Here is a 21,250-nt window from a genome sequence, read left to right on the forward strand (position 1 = left end):
GACAGGAGGTGAATTTCATCGCTTAGATAAAACGCGAAAGCCCTTTGAGGAAAGCTTTTTATAACTTCATAAGTCATCTAATTAACACGCTATACTTTTCTTTGTCAGATGTCTCTTGGGGGTGGAGTGATAACGAGGTTCGTAATGAAATTAATTTAATTAATTGCTATCAGAGCGCGGAGTTCGGTTTTGTAGCATTCACACTTTATTAATTGGGTATTTAAATGAAGACGTTACGAAATTTACAATTGGTAAATTAAGTAATACAAATTTGACTTGTTAGTCATTGGAATAATTAATTTCCCCACACAGAGAGTGACATGCTTTTGGATAGAAAATTAAAGCTTCTGCATTGGCCAGTTTCGAAGCATTTGAGCAAAAGGCAAACACAAAAAAGACCATGTTCCTCAATTAGAACAAAAGCTAAATATTATTCAACAATCCGAGCAGATTCTGACCAGTTTTGTTTACACTTCAACATTGTGCGCACCATGGTGAGTTGGAAACGGTTGTCAGGAAGGAGGATCAGCAGTCTGTTGAAGCAGACTATAGCTTTGCAATATTGCGTGTCTAAAACATTCTTTCATCAGTAAGTGGAACTGTGTCGATTTGTATATTAAAATGTCGTCGCTGCCTTTCCAAGAATGGAACCCGAATCTTGTCAGCTTGAGGTCGCATTCGTACGGTGGTAAGAAGTGAATTTCTTACTGTATTTAATCATTTGAACACAACGTAGTTGAAGAACTAGATTTTGTGCAAACTCTCCAAGTTAAATAAATATGAAAGGAGGCATAATGTGTTATTATGCCTAAAAATCACGAACCATTATTGCATTTTATTTTATAGGGTACATCTACCCTCACCTTAGCCTCTATGACCAATATCAAAATCATGACTCAAATGACAATGATCTCAGGACTAGAGTAGCAATCTCCACTATTGAAAACATCAAACATGAAATCGAGGAAGATTCCACGAGCAGCACCAAGAGTGAGTGCGGATCTATAGATTCTGGTCAAAGATATTTTCCTACTGACTCAGCAGCTCCCAAGGTGAGTGTGGCCCTGTTCTGTGTAAAATGTGATCACTGTTTTTTCCATGCGAAATAAAGTGTGTGTAAACTCACAGAATACCGACGTTTGCCTACGGCTGAATCCCAGTCACCACAAGACATTGTTACTATGCTCCTATTCAATATTTAAACAGCAGCCATAACTACAAAATTATAATAACTAGATTTTACTAACGAGGTACAGATATTTACAGGCGTCTGTCAACTAAACACCATAGGGTGTATTAATATGTATATTAATTTTTTGTATATATTTTGCATTATATGTGTGTACAGTACACACAGTATGCTTACAGAGTTGTAAAGTCTGTTTACTGCTCCGTCTTTGACGATAGAAAATATAGTTTATTTGAAATCTTTTTTTTGTTTTCACTGTTAAACCAGGCATTTTAATTCAATTGTACAATAACAGATTTTTTACCATATTTTTAACTGTTCATTTCTTATTAAAAAGCTGTAAGATTTTCTTTACATTTTTGTAGTCTTTGATACCTTGCTCAGAGTGATTTAAAAATAACGGAACAACAAAAACAAGATAAAGCCAACCAACTTCTTAAACAGTGTGTGCAGGAACATTTACTGTTCTACTTTCTGCAGGTTATAGTTAAATAAACATAATTAGATAAATATCTGTCATCATGGTAACTGTAGAGCAGAACAGCCTATTCTAAGGCAATGGTTTATTCAAAATAGTTATAATTCAATTGTATTAAACTTATTTTTTAATCTTAAATTACAGTTTTATCATTAATTATGCCATACAGACAAATAGTTGGAATGGGGAAAAATGTATTATTTAATTTTAAAAATACAATAAATTCTAAAGTGAAAAATGTATTCAATTGCTTTAACACTGCTAATTATTTATTGTTTCAATACAATTTTCCCTCGCTGTCATTAACATGATTTTCCCCTTGTTATACTTCAATCTCAAACTCAGCTGCCATCAAAAACAGTGACACCTACTGTACAGCAAGAAAGGGAGACAAAACACACTCATTGGTTCTCTACAGAGGGTGAGACACCTGGGAAAGGCACATGGAGCAGACAAGGCAGGGTCATTTATAAGATGCACAGTGGTCTTCTCCCCAATTACACTGGCTATGTTCCAGGTGAGGCACATTACCACTCGTTAACAACTAGACAGGAGTTGAGAAAAGCTCATAAAACATAGTAAGTGTTCTAACCATTAGGACAACGCTGTAGTCCAGTAAATTACCGGGGCAACAAATTCCTGTCATGAATTTTAGTTTAAACTTAGCTTTCATAAATCCAGTGACATTGATTTTGAGACTTTAACACTCTACAGTTATAAAGTATGTTTCACAGAGACTGGATTCAACAATATAACTTTATATTTGCCTGAGTGCTGAATGGAGTTTGAATGTATCCAGTAAAAGCACAACATTACATAATATAATAAAGTGACCTAAAATAAGGCAAATTAACACCAGAATTTGTTTTCTAGAAAATATATAAGTCCTGAACATAACAGGCAGATTTTAAAAGGAAGGCATATTCATTACTGGGAGGATAAAGATACTTAGAGTGAACATTTTATTGTAAAAAAATTAACAGAGTGGGATGGCAATGTCTTCTGAGAGCACCATAACTCTGAAGTTCAAGTGATCTTTCCTTTTGCAGGGCAGAAGTTCATCTATGGCAAAACCTGGGGAGTGAGCACTGCAAATGCTTTACATACTAAAGATCAAGTGCCTTTTCAGTGGACATCCCTTTTTTGAGTACAGCTGGGAGAACCACCCACAGAGTATGTACTAACCTATACACTTCTGGGCAAATCTTTTTCCTTCAAGTTTAATTCAACTAACATTAAAAATGTTCTTAATCTAACTATTTTCTGTCTCTCCTTTGAAATTAAGTAAAACACTTTTCTCTTTGTGTGCAGTGTGATTTCGTGCCTAAAAAGTGCACACAAATAAGATGTCAAACATCCAACAAGACAAATGCAATCCTGCAAATATCAGACAAGTTTTTTTTCAATAAATCATTTTTAAATTGAGGTTTATTCTAAGACCCCAAGTTTTAGTTATTTGTTGAAAACACAGTTCTTACATTTTTTATACTTTTAACATTTTTACAATTTTAAAAGATAGAGATTGTAATGTTTGCAGTTTAATTTTTGACAACAGCAATCACCACTTTTTTTTCTACTTACAGTATATTAATCTAAGACAATTATATGTATGTATATAAATTATTAATTATTTTATATTATACAATTTTAGATACACATTACAGAGATAAGCTATATGTAAGACATTTTTACCTAATAAGTGGTTAATCAATGGTCAGAACCCACAGCTCTTTTAAAGTGCATTTAAAATAGGCTTCATGAGCTAGTAAATAAAGCGCACTTCATTACATGCATTCATTTTTGCACAAAAAAATTACAAAAACTGCTATTATTCTTTTTTTTAAATCCATTCACCATTTATCTCTATAAACAATTACTACAGTAATATAATGGGTAGAGAATCTGGAACTGCCCTCTACAGGCCTTTTTAGACCTTTACAGGCCCTGCTTCATTGTCCTTTTACAATTGCAAAATTGTTCTGAGGCAAAAAATGTTTAAAAATCACCATAAAACAAATTAATGTTATAATACAAATTGAAAAACGCAAAAACGTGATCTGAAAATCAGCATTAAGTGAGTGACTTAACTTTTCCATAAAAAGCATATTCCTTCGATTTTGCAGATGACAGAAGAGGGCATTAACATTTTACTGTGACTGTAAACGCGTGGACTTTTGAAACACATGGACAGAGATCATAGCACTAAGCAACTATTAGGACAGTTTCTGTTTGCTAGGTGCCCCGGTATTCAAAGGCATTTTGCTCCAGTTCTTCAAACGGCATCTCTGTGGGTGGCGGGGGGTCCACACTTTCAGTGTAAAATGGGTGCAAAAGATGAGACATGGGGTACCGAGGACGGGAGTGGTAAGCTGGAACAGAAGCCTCTGTAGGAAAAGAAGTCCTTGCAGCGCTCTGAGGGAAACAGAAGTAAAGTACTGTATACTATAATAACACAAATCAGTGAATCAACTGGTTATTAAAAGAATCTTATAAAGTCAGAAGGGAGTACTGTATGCAGAGCAGAATCTATAGTTTTTGCTTGGTTCACTCCATCCTTTCTTGTTCTGCTGAGACCAAAATAACTGCAAGCTGAGTTTCAGTATGATCCCTAGTGGGAAAGGAACCCCAGTCCTTGCAAGCTGCTGGTTTAGTATTTCTTTTGAACTACTCAAATTGATCCATTCAAGATGATCTTGAGTTCCACGGTGTTATTAAGAGTTGTATTTAAAAAGAAATACCCGACACACACACACTCATTAAGGATCAGAGCGATGTATCTATTTACAAAGATGGGATATTCTCCACTCTGCTTTCTGGATTAAAATCATTGGGTGCATGCCTCATTTTAACAATACTTCAGTGTTGTGCCAACAGAAACATCATTAAATGGTAAATGTGTATTTATAAACACTGCGCTAAAAAGTAGACCGCTGGTTGCAGCGACCGCAGCAGCTGTTTTGATTTTAGATAATACCACTTCCCTGTGTTGCTTTAAATGTGAATGTGACTCTGCAGGTACAGTAGGAGTAGGTGCTGTCATCTTTTGTTGAGTTGCTCACCAGATCCTATAGTTGTCAGCCTTGATTCACCTCTACAATTTGTTGCTGCTCTTCCTTAAACTTAATTGGTAGTTCTAAAACTTAGTTCTTAAGTCATGTAAACATCCTTTCCAACTTCAAAAAAGATACATAGAATGTCATAATTTGTATGATCTATATCTAAAGCTGTTGTATTATTTATTCTAGACATTTTTCAACATACCAGAGGTGGGTATTTATGAAGTCCAGCATTGCTCTGGCTGATCGGAGCAGAGCTCTGTAAATCCGCATCTCTGGCATTCACGATGCGCAAGAAGAGTTCAGCGTTATCCAGCTACAGAGAGAAAGGGAAGAAGACTAATGATTGTGCCTTAGAAATACGCAAATTGAAGGTGACAAAGCAGTTTGGTGTAATGCTATTTCTCTGAAGTGGAATAAAACAAACTCTCTTAGTAATACCATGCCTATTTCATATTAGCAATCCAGTTGTTAAAACGTAACAGCTCAAATGCATATTGATGTTCTGGATTTGTCACTGTTAAAAGATGTTTCCTTCATTATATAAGTATTAACTCAGTATGTTGACTGTGAATTTAGTTAAAAATGTGGAAAAAAAAACAAAAATCTTTTGGCTAACAGCCAAAAAGATTTAAACAATTTAGGTATCATTACTTATACTGAATTTCATTAATCAATAAAAACCATATAACTTGATATGTGAGTCAAACTGTGTTGTAAAAATAGAAACTACTTTGTTTGCCGGTGTCTTTTAAGCCTACTTTTCAGATGGAACAAATTCCTGTTCTCTTGAGGCCTTTTGAGTTCCTACTGCTGCTAAAATTAGTATCATGCACCGAAATGCGTTAGTGAGTGTCGTTTAACAGCAGCCCATTCAAAGCAATTTTGAATAGCTTTATACAATTTGGCAGTTTCACTTCAGCCTTGAAAGCATCAAATCATTAAAGAAGTGGTACAACTATTTAGAAGTAGAAAATGAAAGCATTATTAATATGATAACATATAAAAAAACTAAACCTGATTTCACCCTGCTCCCATAGAGAATACAAATAAGTTTTGCATTAATTAAAAGAGGTAATTTTAGACAAGCCTGAGATACATTCACTGGCCTCTGAAACTAATTCAGCCAGCTGGCAATGTTCTTAATTTGTAATCTCCATAAATCCTTAAATTAATGGATTTAGACATGAAAGTGGGAGAAAGGAAGACCTTCTATTTATAGTATAATCTCAAGCCAAGGTGTATAGTAGAAGTCATTAACCCCATTAACCCACTTATAACACCCCACCCATCCCTTCCTCATAATGGCCAATTCTTCATTCATTTTTTTCTGGTCAGATCCTGACCACCCTGTCCAGAATATAGATATTGATGTTTCAGCCAAAGAAAGTCAGAAAATACCTGCATACCATCAAATAACTAATACAAATCATTAACTCTCTCATTATTAATGAATTAATTTATTTATTTGGCTGATGCTTTTGACCAAAGATTTAACCTAACTGGGCAGTCCTCTGGATCAATTTGGGTGAAGTATCTTGTTTGAGGCTGCAACACCAGGGTTTTGAGCCCACAATCTCCTGGTTCCCAGTCAACCACTAAGCCACATGATGCCTTGGTAAACATTAAAAATGATGCATTGATTAACCAAAATATCAGAACTCCCATGCTGAGTCTCTGCAAGCAGTCAGAAAAGCCTAAATGGGATGTGGCATGCATTCTACAAGTTTTAGAAAACATCTGTAGACCAGTCCTGTATTTTAGAAGGATAGCCTTAAGCTGTGGGCTTTGGTGATAAAGCTAATGGCTTGTGTAACTGAACTACACAATACCACTGCTTTGATTGAGATTCTGAAATTGTTCTGGTGAAGTAAGGAACTCTGCTCAATCTAGCTCTCCATTATGTGCTGCTGAGCAGGCAGACAAATTGACTGGGGATTCCTTATATTAATGCTTTGCATAAATACAACACAGAATATTTCTATTTCTGGCATTGGAGCATTTCAGGAAAATAAAAATAAATAGTGTATGGAAATGACGGATCTCTTCTGACGCACATAGACGGGTTACCTGAGCAACTCCATTCATTTCCCATGTAGTCAGGGATGGCTTCACTGGGAGAATTCGGATAGGTACTTTCCACCTCCCACTGATTACTCGATTGTGAGTGTCAAAAATGTCAACCTTTACCCAGCCTCTCGATATGAGGTGGCTCACTTCTTGTCCATAAGGGTCATATCCCCCTGAGGCCTGTAACTCCAGGGTTAGAGAGATAGTAGGAGAGGGCCGTACTCTAGAAAGAAATAAATATATACCTGCTCACTTTGGCACAATCATGGCTATTGTACTGTCTTACAGTTCATATATATAGAGTATCTAATAGGCTTTAAAAGTACATTTGATACAATACGAAAACAGTATGAGATTACTTTTAATAAAATGTAAAGTATGTAAAAAGTTTATTCCTAATGTGTGTAAGAGAAACACATTTTGAAGAAGCTGATCCTGGTGACTTATGAGGCAGTTAGCTCTGCTGCCTCACAGCTTTTCCGGTCCCTGTGTTTGCGTGGATTTTCAGTTTACTGGTGTCTCTAAATTGTCCCAGTTTGTGTGAGTGGGATCTGTAATGGACTGGAATTCTGTTTAAGGTTTGGTTCCACTTTGTGCCCTGTGCTTCAAGGCTGTTAACTGTTGGACTTTTCAGAACTTCACCTTACCTAGGTACAGCCTGTTTTATCGCAAGCATTGCCAGGTTCCCCTTCCTGTTATCAGGGTGATATAGAGATAGGCTGGTGGGCTCACAGTAGACAGGAGGCAGTGAAGATGGGCTGCCCATTTCCTGTGGCCCATTGTACAACCCCACCACCAAGCGGCAGACTCGATAGAATGGATCCAGACCCAAGAGGAAATCATAAAACACCACAAAGCCAGCTCTGCAAAGAATCACACACAAGAGCTTGCTAAACTCTCAGGGTTCACAGTTCAGTATTGACATCTGGCCTCTTATGCTTCATGTGGTAAAGGCTTATTAAAAAAAAATCCTAAATATGCCTTAACGGAAAATGCAAAATAGGTGTGCCACCATTTTCTTCATCAAGAGGTACAACCATGTTTTAAGTGTTTGACTGTCATTAGGTTCAACATACTGTACAGTGGCCATTCATACATTAAGACACATTATACAATATGTAGCTCCTGAGTGAATTGGTTTTGCCAGGCTTTCAAGAAAAAACAAGCACAGTTTAAATGTTTTCTACTAAAACAAAAGCACATTGTTATATGAGAGAGGAGGCAGCAGTATTAGATGTTGAACAGAAGTTAAAGCAGTTAAGTTTAAATCTTTTTTAGAGTAATTATTTTTATCAGTCAGTCACAGCACCGGCTTCAGTACAAGCAATTTATGAAAGCTAACATCAGGGAATACCATGCTAGGTTGTTTAATCTTCTGTGAAATTTGGTAGTAGAAAATGTAACTTGAAAGACAAATATTTACTAAGCAAATTAGCACAAAACACAGAAATAGAAGAGTCCATCTCCTTATTTCCAGCCTTCTTCACTACATCCCTAAAATCAACCCCTAAATCACTTTAATCCAAACTAATCATCCAGAAGTGTCCATTAAACTAAGCTGTCCACTAAACTGATGCTAAAAAAGACAACCTATTGTCCTTAACAAAAAGGCACCCAAATTTACATGGGTAACAAATGAAATGTAGCCACCAATATGAAAACACATATGTTTTTCCTAAATTTAGCCTAAATCCTTTCAGTGGACAATACTTGATTCGATTCAGTGAGGAGGACTACTATGGTGAAGATGGCTTTGTTTCTCCCTATCTTCTGTATACTTAATTTATATTCTTTGTCTTTTAAGCAAACAACATGGTCACCTGAGCTGCTGATCATCCTCTGCAAATTTACAGCCAGTTAAGTGGTCCATCCATGTAGTCTCATGCAGTCTTTCGAAACTCTTGTATATTTAGGTAGTTTTATGGAGCAATATAACTTCTCATTTTAATCAAGAATAACATTTTGCAAAGGGTATATATGAATTTGAAGAGGCTAGAATACATTTTGAGTATTACAAAAAGTAAGTACACAGCACTATAGTCTTAAACCAATCAGCTTCCTTGCCTTGCTTTGAGTAATGAATCTGAATTACATATAATAAACTTTTAACAGACAAAGAAACACAAGGCAATGTTTTCTTTCACTGCACAAATTACAATTGTAATATCTTATGAAAGACAACACTGACTTACACTGGGTCGTAAGGAGCAGGTCCTAAATCATTAGCTTCTAAGTAATGTTTTACAAGGGCTGGTGTCTGCAATCTCACATCCTCCTAAATAAATACATAAACATCCAAATAATCACATTTTACTTGCGTATGATCCGGTAAAAAAATGTTGGCAATTTCATAGGTAGCTGTACATGAAGAAATACGTAAAAGAAATATTATTTCTATTTTAGTGCACAATTAAAAAAGTATGTCACATTTTTAAGATATAAATACTTTTTGGAGCCAGCTTCTACTTCTGTATTGTGTTTTTTTGTCTGTTATGTACAGTATTAGTTATATTAGTTTCTATCCAATCTGTTCCCTTTACAGTGGCTTTGGATACCTGTCTGTGCATCTGGTGTACAAAAGCCAATGGAAGTTGTTGTACACGCTGTACATACAGATTTCTGTATATTAAAATCAGCAGCTTTGACACAGAGATTACAGTGTGCATGTCACACAATAGCTTGCACAAATGTGAGTATAAACAATGTGGTATTCTTACCTCATGCATCACGCTAGGCCCTGGCACAGACAGGTCTGTCAGGATTGGTATTTACACCACAAGCACTGGAGTACTGAGGGAAAATTAAAGAGTACCATATCCTAATACACAATTGTATTTGCACATGGAGGAGAGGATATCTGTAGCCATACCAGTGGAGGGAGAGGAGAAAGAAATGTCCGCTCTTCTGGTGCCTGCACTGTTGCAGGCTTCACCTTGCGCCTGAGCCGATGTATCTCAATCTGCTGCTTCAGGAGGTCAATATCTGCTTTCAGAGCCTTTATTTTCTGGTCACCAGGTCTGTCTGTCAGTAGTCATTATTAAAGGCTTAAAAGAAACTGCATATAAAAATCTAAATCTAGTATATTAAAAAAGAATAGATTTAAAATACATAAAACCTAACATATTACATAGCTTGGATATTATAAAATGATATATAATAGCTATATGATAACATATTAACATTCCAGGCTCCTGCTCCCTAGCATTTCTGTATTGGATAAAACAGTTAGAAAATGGATAGATGGAAACTGAAATTCCTGCAGAGAAACCAGTAGGTGTTAAGAATATAATAAGGGCCAATATACTCTATATTGTGTGAAAACCGCTTATTTCCAGGAAGGGTTGCAGTAACCTAGAGTCTCCACAAAGCATAATGTACAAGGCAGGACTACACTCTGGATGGGATGCCAGTCTATTACAGGACATATACACCTACATTTTAGAAATACCAATAAATGTAGCCTGCATATCTTAGGAATGTTATTTGAACAAACTGTGGCACTCACAGAAAATCCATATGATTGTCTAGATTTGAACTCAGGAAACAAGAGGCAATAATGGCGATCACCATGCCACTGTGCATCCTATTAATACAATCTATATTTATTCTTGCTTAGACCTTTTATCTAATTTGTAGGCAGAGGCTTTCAAGAAGCAGCATGAAGAGACTGAAAGGTTGCTTCCCATTTGTATCTTCTTATATTCTTAATATTTACTGCAATTAATTCACAATCATAATTCTATACTTTTTTAACCTTCCATGCCTTTTGAATAGCTGTTTCATTTTTCACAAAAAGTCACATGTGCTTGTCTAGAATGGAGAAAGAATCTCTTCTGGTGAAAAAAAATGTTTAACTTATGGCAAGGAATGCTTTCTAGGTTTAATGCTTAGCATAACTCCTTTAGTGTTAATTTAAGCGATTATGACCGCATTAACAAGGCTTTATGTGAAATACAAGCTGAATGTGAGAGAACTCAGTTATGAGGAATTGTGCACTTCTTTTGTTGAGGGACAAAAGCAAATAAAATAAACAAAATGTGAGCTTACATTTGTGTGGAGCTCTTAGCTGCCTGGGATCCCTTTTCCTTTTCATTTGAAGTTTTATAAAATCTTCTTCCAGACGCTGATTTTCTATCTCTACAGCAATGAGGTCCCTGTTCAGATGACGCCTGATTGAATCATACTCCCCTGTAGTTTGAAACAGGTAAAGAAGCCATTACCTTCCAAGGCTTGGAGTCCTTTCCGCATCATTTTATGCCTTACCTTTCAATTTCTTACCTTTTCTCCCTTATCTGAGGTCTAAAGCATATGTTTGCTACAGACATGGGAGTTTCCATTGAGATTTATCCTGCATTAATGTTATCGTGAATTTTGGTATTTTAAAAAATAGTGCAATGCATGTGTTTCTCTAGTCTTTATTTATAACTGACAGCACAATATCCTTGAATATTGACATCTCACTTTACTCATGAAGGGCAAACAAACATATTGCCCAGGTTCATTTGAAGCAATGCTATCTAGCGGTGCATTTATTCTTATATTTTTTTAAAGTCTCCTTTACACTTGTAACAGGAGAATGTCAATATTTCTGTCAGCTACAATAAGAGAGGAAACATTTGTCAAACAGTGAAAAGTGAACAAACAAAATTACAGGAACTTTGTTTAAACATTGGGGAATACATGAACAGTTATGTACATTTCAGGAGTCCCACTATCTCTCCCTTACAGTGGAGGCAAAGTCAGAGAGAACTCACTCTTATGGCTGTTCATTTCACTGGGATGTATGTGTTTTCCCTGTTGTTCCACCTGCAGTGCTTCATTCAGTAGATCATGCAGCTGCGCTAAGATCAATTGATCGTTCCCACCGTTCTGCAGATAGGTCAGCCGCAGAGCACTGAGAAATTAGAGCAGAATGCACAGGGAGCTAAAACAATGCTTTCTCAGAATTAAACAATTGTTATCCGAGAATAATAACATGCCACCTGAGTAAACAGAAAAGAAGAATGAAATCTAAATAAAAGATTGTGACTGATCTAATAAAACTCTCATGTCACCACCACTGTATGGTTTCACTGTCTGTCAGCTCATGACTTTCATACTGCTAAACACATTTTAAGAACATCGCAACATAGGTCACAATTTGTTCAACACATCTTTTTCCTATAATGAGTTTAATGATTTATTTGTGAACCAGTGCTATTGCAGTTACGTACACTAGACTGAAGTCAAAAGGGTACACAGAGATAAACAAAGCTAATGACCACTGCCATAACCAAACAGATGTTTAAGTGTAAAAATGTTTACACTTAAACATTTTTTTAGCTTTTTTATTCTATTTTGTGCCTATCCCATTAATAGATTCAGTGCTGCTGACAGTATTCAGTATAATAATTTAGCACTAAAAATTGCAATGTCAGTTATGTTAGTCTGTATCAGTGTGTTTGAAACACAAAAGCAAACCTCATGATCCATCATGAAAGCCACTTAACCTCAGTGTTACAATAGTGACAACTTCGGGGTGCTGTAGCCACCAGTATATCAACAGACCAGCACAAGACAGGGAGATTCAACACTGGAAATGTTATCCTGCAATGTAAGCCATAATGACGAGAGGGTAAACACAGCCCGCTTAAACAGTAAAAGAGTACTGTAACAGTAAAAAAACAATAAAAGCCTAAAAATCCTTACTGCTCAAAAAGGAGTATCTGACCTTTGCTATCAGGATGGGTCTACAAGCTAGAATGTTAGGAGTAGAGAGTCAAAAAAAGGAAGTAAAATAATATATCTACAAAAATAAAAATCACACAATAAAGGAGCATAGAAAAGTTCCAATAGTCAATATTTGGAAGAAGAGAAAAATTAGAAATCTGCACAACCCAGCATCTGCAATGGCTGGGATATTCTACGAAAATCATCCAGGGGGCCCAGTTTGTTTCAGTGAGAAAAACATGGCTAGCTTTCCTTCAATTACTGATAGACCCACACCAGAGGGTTTCTCTGTGCTGCTTCCCTCTGTGTTTCTGAAGAGTGGTCTGCTTCTTATCAGAAGAAGAAGAAGGAAAAGAAAGAAAACAGCCCCAGCAGAAAGTAAATGATTCACAATCAGTTCTCAACTACTCCAGGCCCAGCATTTCATCCCATCCCAAGCAGACAACTGTCATGTGGAATAGGAAGTCAAAGACAGCTGAAGGGTGGCTCTGAGCTTTCTTCTTCAATGTGGCAGATGTTGGGCCGAGCTGATTCAGCAAAGTGGGGCGTGTTGAGATTTTTTGGGGGGGAATATGGCAAGTAACAGAGAGGGACAGAACTGTGTGGCGTGGAAGGTGTAGCCCTTGAAACCTTTCCTGGTGACTGGAGACTATGGGATTAATTTGAATTTGTGTGTATCTTTTGCAGATACTTATTTTTTCTTGGTTTTTTTCCCTAGAGTAAGCTGTGGTAACTTATTGTAAGAGAAATATGCAATTATGTTAAAAAAAACATACTGTACAGTACTAGTTAGCTTTCTTTGTTTTCGTCGCCTCAGTCTCAGCTCTTCAGGACCACTTTCCACTGCCAAGCCCCCAAGAAAAATAAAAGGAAATCCCATCCCAGTACATTATCTCAGTTGCTAATGCCTTCCTTTGGTAATGTTCCATTCAACTAGTCTTGCCCCCTGGCCATCCACAACAGAGACATTGGTGGGACGAGGAAGAGACTCCTGTACCTGCACAAGTAAGGCAACTGGAGACTGTCCAGGTGATCACAGAAGCATGCCAGGCATAAACAAATAACACTTTTTGAGTATCGTGTTAGCATGCAGATTTCCACCTGGTGTGGAGCTTGGGTTTTTCTTTCTCTCTGTTTTTTTTTCCCGCCACTCTGTTCTAGGGCCAGTCCCCACTGGCTCTACAACTTCACACACCTCGCGTGTCACCTCTTACCACATGGTAATTAGTGCCATTCCATTCCAGGTAGACAGCTGTCTGCTGTATTGTTTCCGCAAATGTGGCAGGAAGAGCTTTTAAAAGGAGAGGCAAGTGGGCACAAAAGAGAAAGAGAAAAAAAAAAGGACACCACACCCTACCAAAGACGCTGGCTGTTATATGCAAGTACCCCCAAGCTGTTGCCCTGCTTCCACCTCTGTCACCCTGTGACATTCAGGTGCAAATGGAGTTTCTCCAACAAAAGTGTCACGATCTCTGGAGAATGCCCACTCAGTGATGACTTTCTATGCATGAGTTACATAACATGCTAATATTAGAGCACAGCATTAACTTTAACACAGAGCCCAAAGTGTGCACACCCAACAACACTTAAAAAGAAAAAAATGCAGCTGAAAAGACATTTTATTTTGCAGGTTAGCTCGACCTGACATCCTTCTGCAACTGTGTTTCAAGGATTGTGCATGAGAATATGTATAAGCTTCACGAATGATGGTAAAATTGAGGATTCTTCTAAACCAAGACATAAGACAAACACAAACCTTTTTCATGTCAGTTTAAGTAAAATGATTTTTGGTTGGCAAAGTTCTGTTGATTAAATTCATTTAATTAAAAAATAATAATGCTGCAAAAGCTTATACAGGAAATTTTCTTTCAGAACCAGTAGACCTACTTTTGAGGTTGTTTCTTATTTGTCCTTTGGTTATTCTTTTTTTCATCATTAAAAAATGGGTTACTGTTCTTTGGAGTTTGTTCATTCTATGGTATATTTGAATTGAATTTCCTCTGTTGATAAATAAACCCTTGTGTCCTCTTTCTATCAAGATCATTGTTTAACTTACTGAAATGCCCCTTTTGTGGTTTCTCTAAGGTCCCAAAGCATTATAAAAGTGAACTATGGTAAGAAAGGGGAAAAAACAACTATATTGTATGAAGATGTACAGTATTGAACCTGCATCATGCTTTTGCGTGTTTATCAAGTTGATGCTTTATATTTTATACTTTGACTTTGCTTTTCTCTGGCTTTACTGTGTGTTAATTTTGCTTTAGTATGCTATACAATGAAAACAATATAAATGATCACTGTAAAGGCTGATAAGATTTGTGTACTATAACCCTTAAGAAAATTCTAAATATGCTGAAATCATTGCATTGCCACGGTATAATTCAGGAAAGTGTGGTGAAATAAAAGGTAGATTACATTCCAAATTCTGTAACGATGCAAAAAAGCATATGAAAAAATGAAGACCAACCATTCAAAATCAGCCATGGTGAACTTTGAGAAAAGAAACTTCTGAATCTGGTTATTAAGAGAGATTGTCTTGTGGCCTGCTCAGGCAGGAAGTGATGCTGGGGAAATACCACACACCTAATTTCTGAAGACAGTGCACCTCCTCCATAGAATGGGATGTAGGTATGGGAATGAGTTTTGTCACTTTCCTTTTTCTTGAAGGTATAGAGGCGTGAATCACTGTGCCTGCTTTCAGTTTTGTTCCTCCTGCAGTGAAAATAACAAGTCAAATGGTCAACATCCTTGTTGCTTTTGCTGCCCTCAAGATATTCACAGATATTCACATCTTCCATTTCCTGCTCAACACATCAACACATTACTTCACATTGTAGTCAATTTAAATGCCAAGAGCCCAGTCAGTTACAGTCATGCACAATGTGTGTGGAGGAAGAAGGTTGTTAATGAAAATATCTTTCCTGTTTAGAAAAAGCCCATCTCGAATATGTAAATTAAACTCATAGAAAGAAAAGACCCTGTAATAATCAACATACATTGATTCCATTTGAAGAAACTGAAGCTGTTCCCTCAAGGTCTCCAGTAGAAGGGCATTTTTTTGCTCTTGAGCTTTTAGTTCTTCCAGCATTTTCTTCACCTGTGACATGTTCTTTGTTTGTTCAGACAGCTCCTGTAATCGTGAGTCAATTTCTACAAAAACAAATCAACAATTTACAAACATACTTTTAGTAGAGCTTCAAAATTAAATATTCCCTGAAAAGTCTGAAACTTGTCAATTCAGTGTATATCATAATCACAGCCTGTTGGAAAGAATATCTGATTAAAAAATGTACTATTGATATCATATGTACATGTATATTTCAAGAAATAATTTTTGCATAAGATTGTTGGAGGAGCTAGTAATTATGTTGGTATGTTTAAAAATAGAACTTCTGTCTTTAGTTTATATTAGAAGTGATTGCAATCTACTGGCATCTTTAATTAGATGTCAGTGCACTTTGAAAAATGATTCAGGTAATCCAAAACCATAAGGGCATATTACATTAGAAAAGATGCCTTGAACTGAGTCTCATACATTATGTGAAATTCAAACCAGCAAAGATCTTCCCAGTTATGTCTCCTGGGGACTCCAATCTAAAACGCAGCTCGTTTCCTTGTCTCTGATTTATCCTGACCAGCTGAAAAACTGTGGGACTAGTTACAGTAGTTCAATTATGCATCATTTAGGAGTCCTTAATCTTTTTCCATGGATCTTAAACTGTTAATTATCCTTAACTAATGTCAGGTCAGGCCCTTAGGTACAAGCCATTGTAAAGAGCCATGTCTGAAAGCCCAGTGCAGAGACCAAGCAATAATGAAGAGACACAAAACACCACACAGGAAGACCCAGTATGGAACATGACCTCACAGAGAGGTCTTGCTAGGAACTATTAAGATGTTACTAGATTAATCTGCTAAAATCAAATTTATTTTGTCACTGAAAATATTTATTGCACCAATCTTAATCTTGCACTAATGATATTAATTACCTTTTCGTTGTTTTTCTAGTACTCTGTTCTCGTTAGCAATCTCAGTCACATGTTTCCCATGACTCTCTGCCAGTTGCCTCACCTGGGTGTCATGTTCTTGCATCCACAGGGCTCTGGAGCTTTGGCCTGTCTGCAGAGAGACAGTGCATGGAAGACAGTAATAATGAGAAGTAGAAAGGGAGAGTCGGTTTACTGAATTCTGCATTCTTCCAACATCTTGTTATTTTGTGCCAATTTATGCCAATGCTTGGCTTATCCCTTTTCATGAAAGTCACTAAGCGTGCATGGGTCTTAGATCATGCCCTCATAATAAACAGGGCCGAATTAATTTGGGCTATCTTAAGATACACACAATCAGTCCATCAACCAACCAATCAACACATCAAAGAAGTCAGACAAGATATAAGGAAAGAAGGAAGAAGCACTGAACTTACTGGTTGACTGGTGGATTTCATGGTGTGGGTGACTTCCTGAACCTCAGGGCCTGAGCTCGTTGCTCTGTTTTCCATCTCGCGAAGTAACTGCCTCTCGCGCACCTCATGCTGTTTTCGCAGCTCCTCGCGTCTCTTCTTATAATCCTTCACTCTTTCGATCTAAAATGAGAGCTGAACATTGTAGAGCCCCGTCGCATCACAGTGACCACTTGAACAAAGGGATCGTTCTTGAACAGTAAAGATAGAATCAGAGAAGACACACAAACTCAAATCTGTGTAGGTCCAAGTGGGACAAGCCTCCTTCTTCCTGTAATGTCATCCACCAAAACTAATACAGTATATAAGCTGAATTCCTACCTGGCAGATACAGCATTAGGATACTGTAGCAACCACAAGCGTTTCAACATAAAAAAGATAACTGAAATGATAACCAGTTGCCTCTAGACATGTGACTATAAACTGTCTATATGACTATAAATTCATCTTCTTCCTTGGGTACCTCAGACGCTGAATGACCTCTTTACTGCAAGTGGCATTCAAAGGACACCACAAAGTTGAGTCCCTGTCCATAGCACCTGTTTTCTGCATTATCATCTTACTTCAGCCCTGCATGTTGCACAAAGCCAAAGATTTGGTGGTTTTGCTTTCTCTATTTTATGATTGCTGTTATGTCTAGAAGTGTCAAAGCAGGATATTTTAGTATGCTACGATCTTGTACACACATATTCACAAAGAGAAACTCAAATTAACGTTCCAATAATGTATATATACAAATGAATAAGCAAATATCTTTATTCTGCAGTATTATATCTCATTACTGCTTTAAATCATGTTGAGGAATATTTTTTTTTTTTACCTTCAAGAATATTAAATACCGGTAACAGAAATGTAATCAGTTTTCCCACACAAGTGGAACAAACGCAATTTATATGTTATAGTAATTTTATCATATATTTTATTTCGGTTGCCAAATGTGCATTTAAGACAATTTTACGGTATTAACTAATATCTGACCGCATTTCAGTTTTATTACAATGGCATTGCACAGATGATTTAGCCTATACCCACTGTAATGGAGTATCAAAATCGATGTATCGCTATTCCGAAAGTAAATTTATACAATTAATAAGCCAATACCATATCTTCAGGAGTCTGCGTTTTTCTGGTTTTGCCAATATCTCCTCCAATGCAGAACTTTTCTTTATGCTTCCCAAGCAAAAGCGCAGATTTGAAAGACATGTTGCAGTTGGAACAGTTGAAAAAGTCCGTCATTGCTGTGTTCGAATCCCCGCAATAAACAGAAGCGTGTCTTGGTGTCTTTTTAGCTTCACATTAGTTTTAAATAATCTCCGTTTTTAGGTTAACTGCGTGTTGTTAAAGAAATTAAACAGATATTTTTCCAGTTCGTTTCCTGCGGCGACCCACCCCCGTCTCACAGTTAGCCTAACAAACACAGAGCTCTGAAGCTGGTTAGTAACGGAGGCGTTGTATATAAACACAAATAGCACACCACCCAGAGATGACAGCACATCCTGAAGGAAAAAAGGAACGCGTATTTAATAATAATTTTATTTGTCATGTGTTTTGTATATAGTTTCCATGCATATGGTTCTGGAAAATCAGATATTAAATAACACAAATACATTAGAAAAAAAGTGATGAATTTGCCCATCTTTATATTTAAGGGTAATTCAAAATGAAGCGCCTTAAGGGGTGTGGTAAAAAGCGCTATACGAAGATACAGATTATTATTGTCTTTTTTATTTTGTAATGTCTTTATGGCAGGTCGGTGATATTCAGGCTTCTAATACTTGTGGCGTGGATATGGACAACCCTATTCTGTGTCCGGAACGTTTAACAAAGACACAGACTTGACACGTTAAAACACAGTATGACAAGTAGTTACACGGTGTGATTTGTTACTGCGCCCCTAGAGATCATAAGGACTAAGAGAAATGACCAGAGTACATAGGTATTGTAATGCAACGGGGTTCAGGTGGGCGCCCTTGCCGTATTAGGTCGGCCCCACACCGTCGGGGGCTCGAACCCGGGACTCCCGCATCACTCAACAGGGACCCAGCCCGGTGAGCTAAAGAGAGATCTCTCCACAGCCTAGTGGCTGTAGTCCTGCTATTACAGGGAAGGGCGGTGACGTCACCGCTCTGGTAAGCCGGCTCTTACACACCCTGATGGCCGTATACGTTACAGTATATATCAATATATATTGTACAAATAAAAACATATGTAAATTCGAATTCCACAGTGAGGATATTTCCTAATGAATATATAAGACTTGCTCACCTAAAAAAGATACGTCTTTTACTGAAGAAACACATTCAAATTTCAATTGTTATATGTAGCACCCTGAGCCCAAAAAGTAAAAATCGCGTCTACTTTTCAATAATACCTTTGGCTGCCAGGACCTAGTGCTGGGCGATAATTCGATAACGATAATTATCGCGATATGATTTTAACAAAAGTTCGATAAATGTTCGATATATGTTATGCTGCATGCGCACAAAATACTGCGCGAGTGTGCGTGCGTGTTGCAGACCGGGCAGCTAAAGTGGTGGTGTTTACCCACACGATGGTGGCTGACAGGATTGTAGTAAGAGTGGAGAAAAGAGCGACACTGAAGCAAATGTAGTGCTGCCAACAACCACCTCGAAGGACGATGACATCGTCGACAGAAAAGGGCATTCAACTTCGGTGATTTGGAGATATTTTGGCTTTTTACGATCAGACATAAAACAGAGCACTTTAAACTTTGCAGTCTGAGCCATCTTCTATGTGTGTTTTATCACACTGCAGTATTTAATTTTTCTATTAAGATATTTATTTTGTAAATTTTACTCATGCATGTTTTGACATAAAAAAGACTTGAATACTCTCTACCTCAGATTTGTTTAATGTTTCTGCTGTTTGGCAAGTGTTTGTTGTGTTCTTAAAATAAGGAGTTGTTTAATTTACCAATTAACTGTCTGGTTTCTTCAGCTTTCACTCAGGAGAAAAAATCTGCCTTTAAACTTGAAAGAAATAATGATTTGACATTTATCGTGATAATTATCGATTTCGACTGATATGAAAATTGTTATCGTGATAATGTTTTTGGCCATATCGCCCAGCCCTACCAGGACCCCCAAATTTCACTTATCAAAAATAGAAAATCAGAGGCCAGTACAAGTACAAAAAAAGTGTTTTCTTTATTGTCTTCCCATGGCATGTTTCACGTGCATGGGAGTGCAGCTGTTTTTTCTTTATCTAGCTCACGCTGTCGATCCTGGACTCGATGATTCCACATTGCTCAGAAGAATCTGAGCGGAAAATCGTGAACCGGGCTGGTTCTTGCTCTCCCGCTTCAGCGATGTCTCCGATATATGACCGGTATCTTCTCACTGGGGGTCATGTTGTTGTCGTCATCCTTCGAGCCTCTGACTTGACCCCTTTGCCGCGATCCTTACCTCCCGAGAGAAAGGCGATTACTAAGATAACCACGAGAACATTTCAATGTCTGGAATCCTAGGTCTCAACCCCATGCAAGTCCAAGTCAAACAGAAAATCACAGAACTTCCGCGTGAATGGATTCAACGAGGCATTTGACAACGCATCTTCAGCAAACATCAGCCTTGCTAAGACTGCGGTGTCTTCCAACAAGCTCTGTCTCCACTCATGCAGCAAATTGGTTCGTAATTGTGCGGTTACGTTGCCATTTTTACAAATCTCCTGTACTGAAAGAAAAAAAATAGTACTATTTAAATCATGTATTGTTAAATGTTAAGGATAAACATTTTTCACACTTCACAAGCAGTCACACTTAATTTAAATTAAAAATAAAGTAATTTAAACTTTAATTGAACTGACTTTTCTCTGATGGACACATTTCTATGTCTGGGAGGACACTGGATCTCCTCTGCTCTGGACAGTCCTGTGTGAATCATACTTTGCCTCGGAAAATTAACAACGACCACGATAGGTACTGATACTATTATAATTATAATTATATCAATACTGATATTGGGCTTCATTTAGCTGTGTGAGCGGTTTTGATATACATTATGCATATACATATAAAGTACTTGTTACATATATCGCGCATTAATAAAGTGTTTACTGTAAGTACTGTAGAATCTTTATGGCACTGTTTAAAATCATTTTGAAGGATTTCAAAACAACTCTTATAACAACTTTTAGAACAAATATTTCCAAGTCAATGAAATAAACTAAAAGATTTAGGAACATAAATTAAAGACAAAAGTCCAATAATCAGATAAATATTCAGAGAAAATTAAAGAGAAATCCGATACTTTTTATAAAACAGATTCAAA

The 21,250-nt window shown here is 37.0% G+C and overlaps 1 protein-coding gene across 1 annotated transcript; it reads right to left on the minus strand.

Moving 5' to 3' along the window:
- Nucleotides 1-3,899: 3,899 nt before the first annotated feature.
- Nucleotides 3,900-18,197, minus strand: LOC148838080 (coiled-coil domain-containing protein 17-like). The gene is made up of 13 exons (XM_088911153.1): nucleotides 18,063-18,197; nucleotides 16,926-17,084; nucleotides 16,492-16,621; nucleotides 15,499-15,652; nucleotides 15,086-15,214; nucleotides 11,548-11,687; nucleotides 10,841-10,981; nucleotides 9,663-9,814; nucleotides 8,986-9,068; nucleotides 7,441-7,656; nucleotides 6,794-7,016; nucleotides 4,929-5,039; nucleotides 3,900-4,079 (listed from the first exon to the last, which is right to left on the minus strand). The coding sequence occupies exons 1-13, from the start codon at nucleotides 18,195-18,197 to the stop codon at nucleotides 3,900-3,902; spliced, it is 1,953 nt and encodes a 650-aa protein (XP_088767279.1).
- Nucleotides 18,198-21,250: the final 3,053 nt, after the last annotated feature.

The sequence above is a fragment of the Atractosteus spatula genome, chromosome 3 (assembly GCF_055471065.1).
Source record: "Atractosteus spatula isolate fAtrSpa1 chromosome 3, fAtrSpa1.hap1, whole genome shotgun sequence".
Classification (NCBI taxonomy): Eukaryota; Metazoa; Chordata; class Actinopteri; order Semionotiformes; family Lepisosteidae; genus Atractosteus; species Atractosteus spatula.

Excerpts from the sequence above, each read along its gene's own strand:
- LOC148838080 (XM_088911153.1), bottom strand. The coding sequence starts at position 18,197 with ATGACGGACTTTTTCAACTGTTCCAACTGCAACATGTCTTTCAAATCT. Across the intron at positions 15,653-16,491 it reads ACTAGAAAAACAACGAAAAG|AAATTGACTCACGATTACAG; the intron begins GTAATTAATATC and ends TTGTTTTTGTAG. Across the intron at positions 15,215-15,498 it reads TTTCTTCAAATGGAATCAAT|GAGGAACAAAACTGAAAGCA; the intron begins GTATGTTGATTA and ends TTTTCACTGCAG.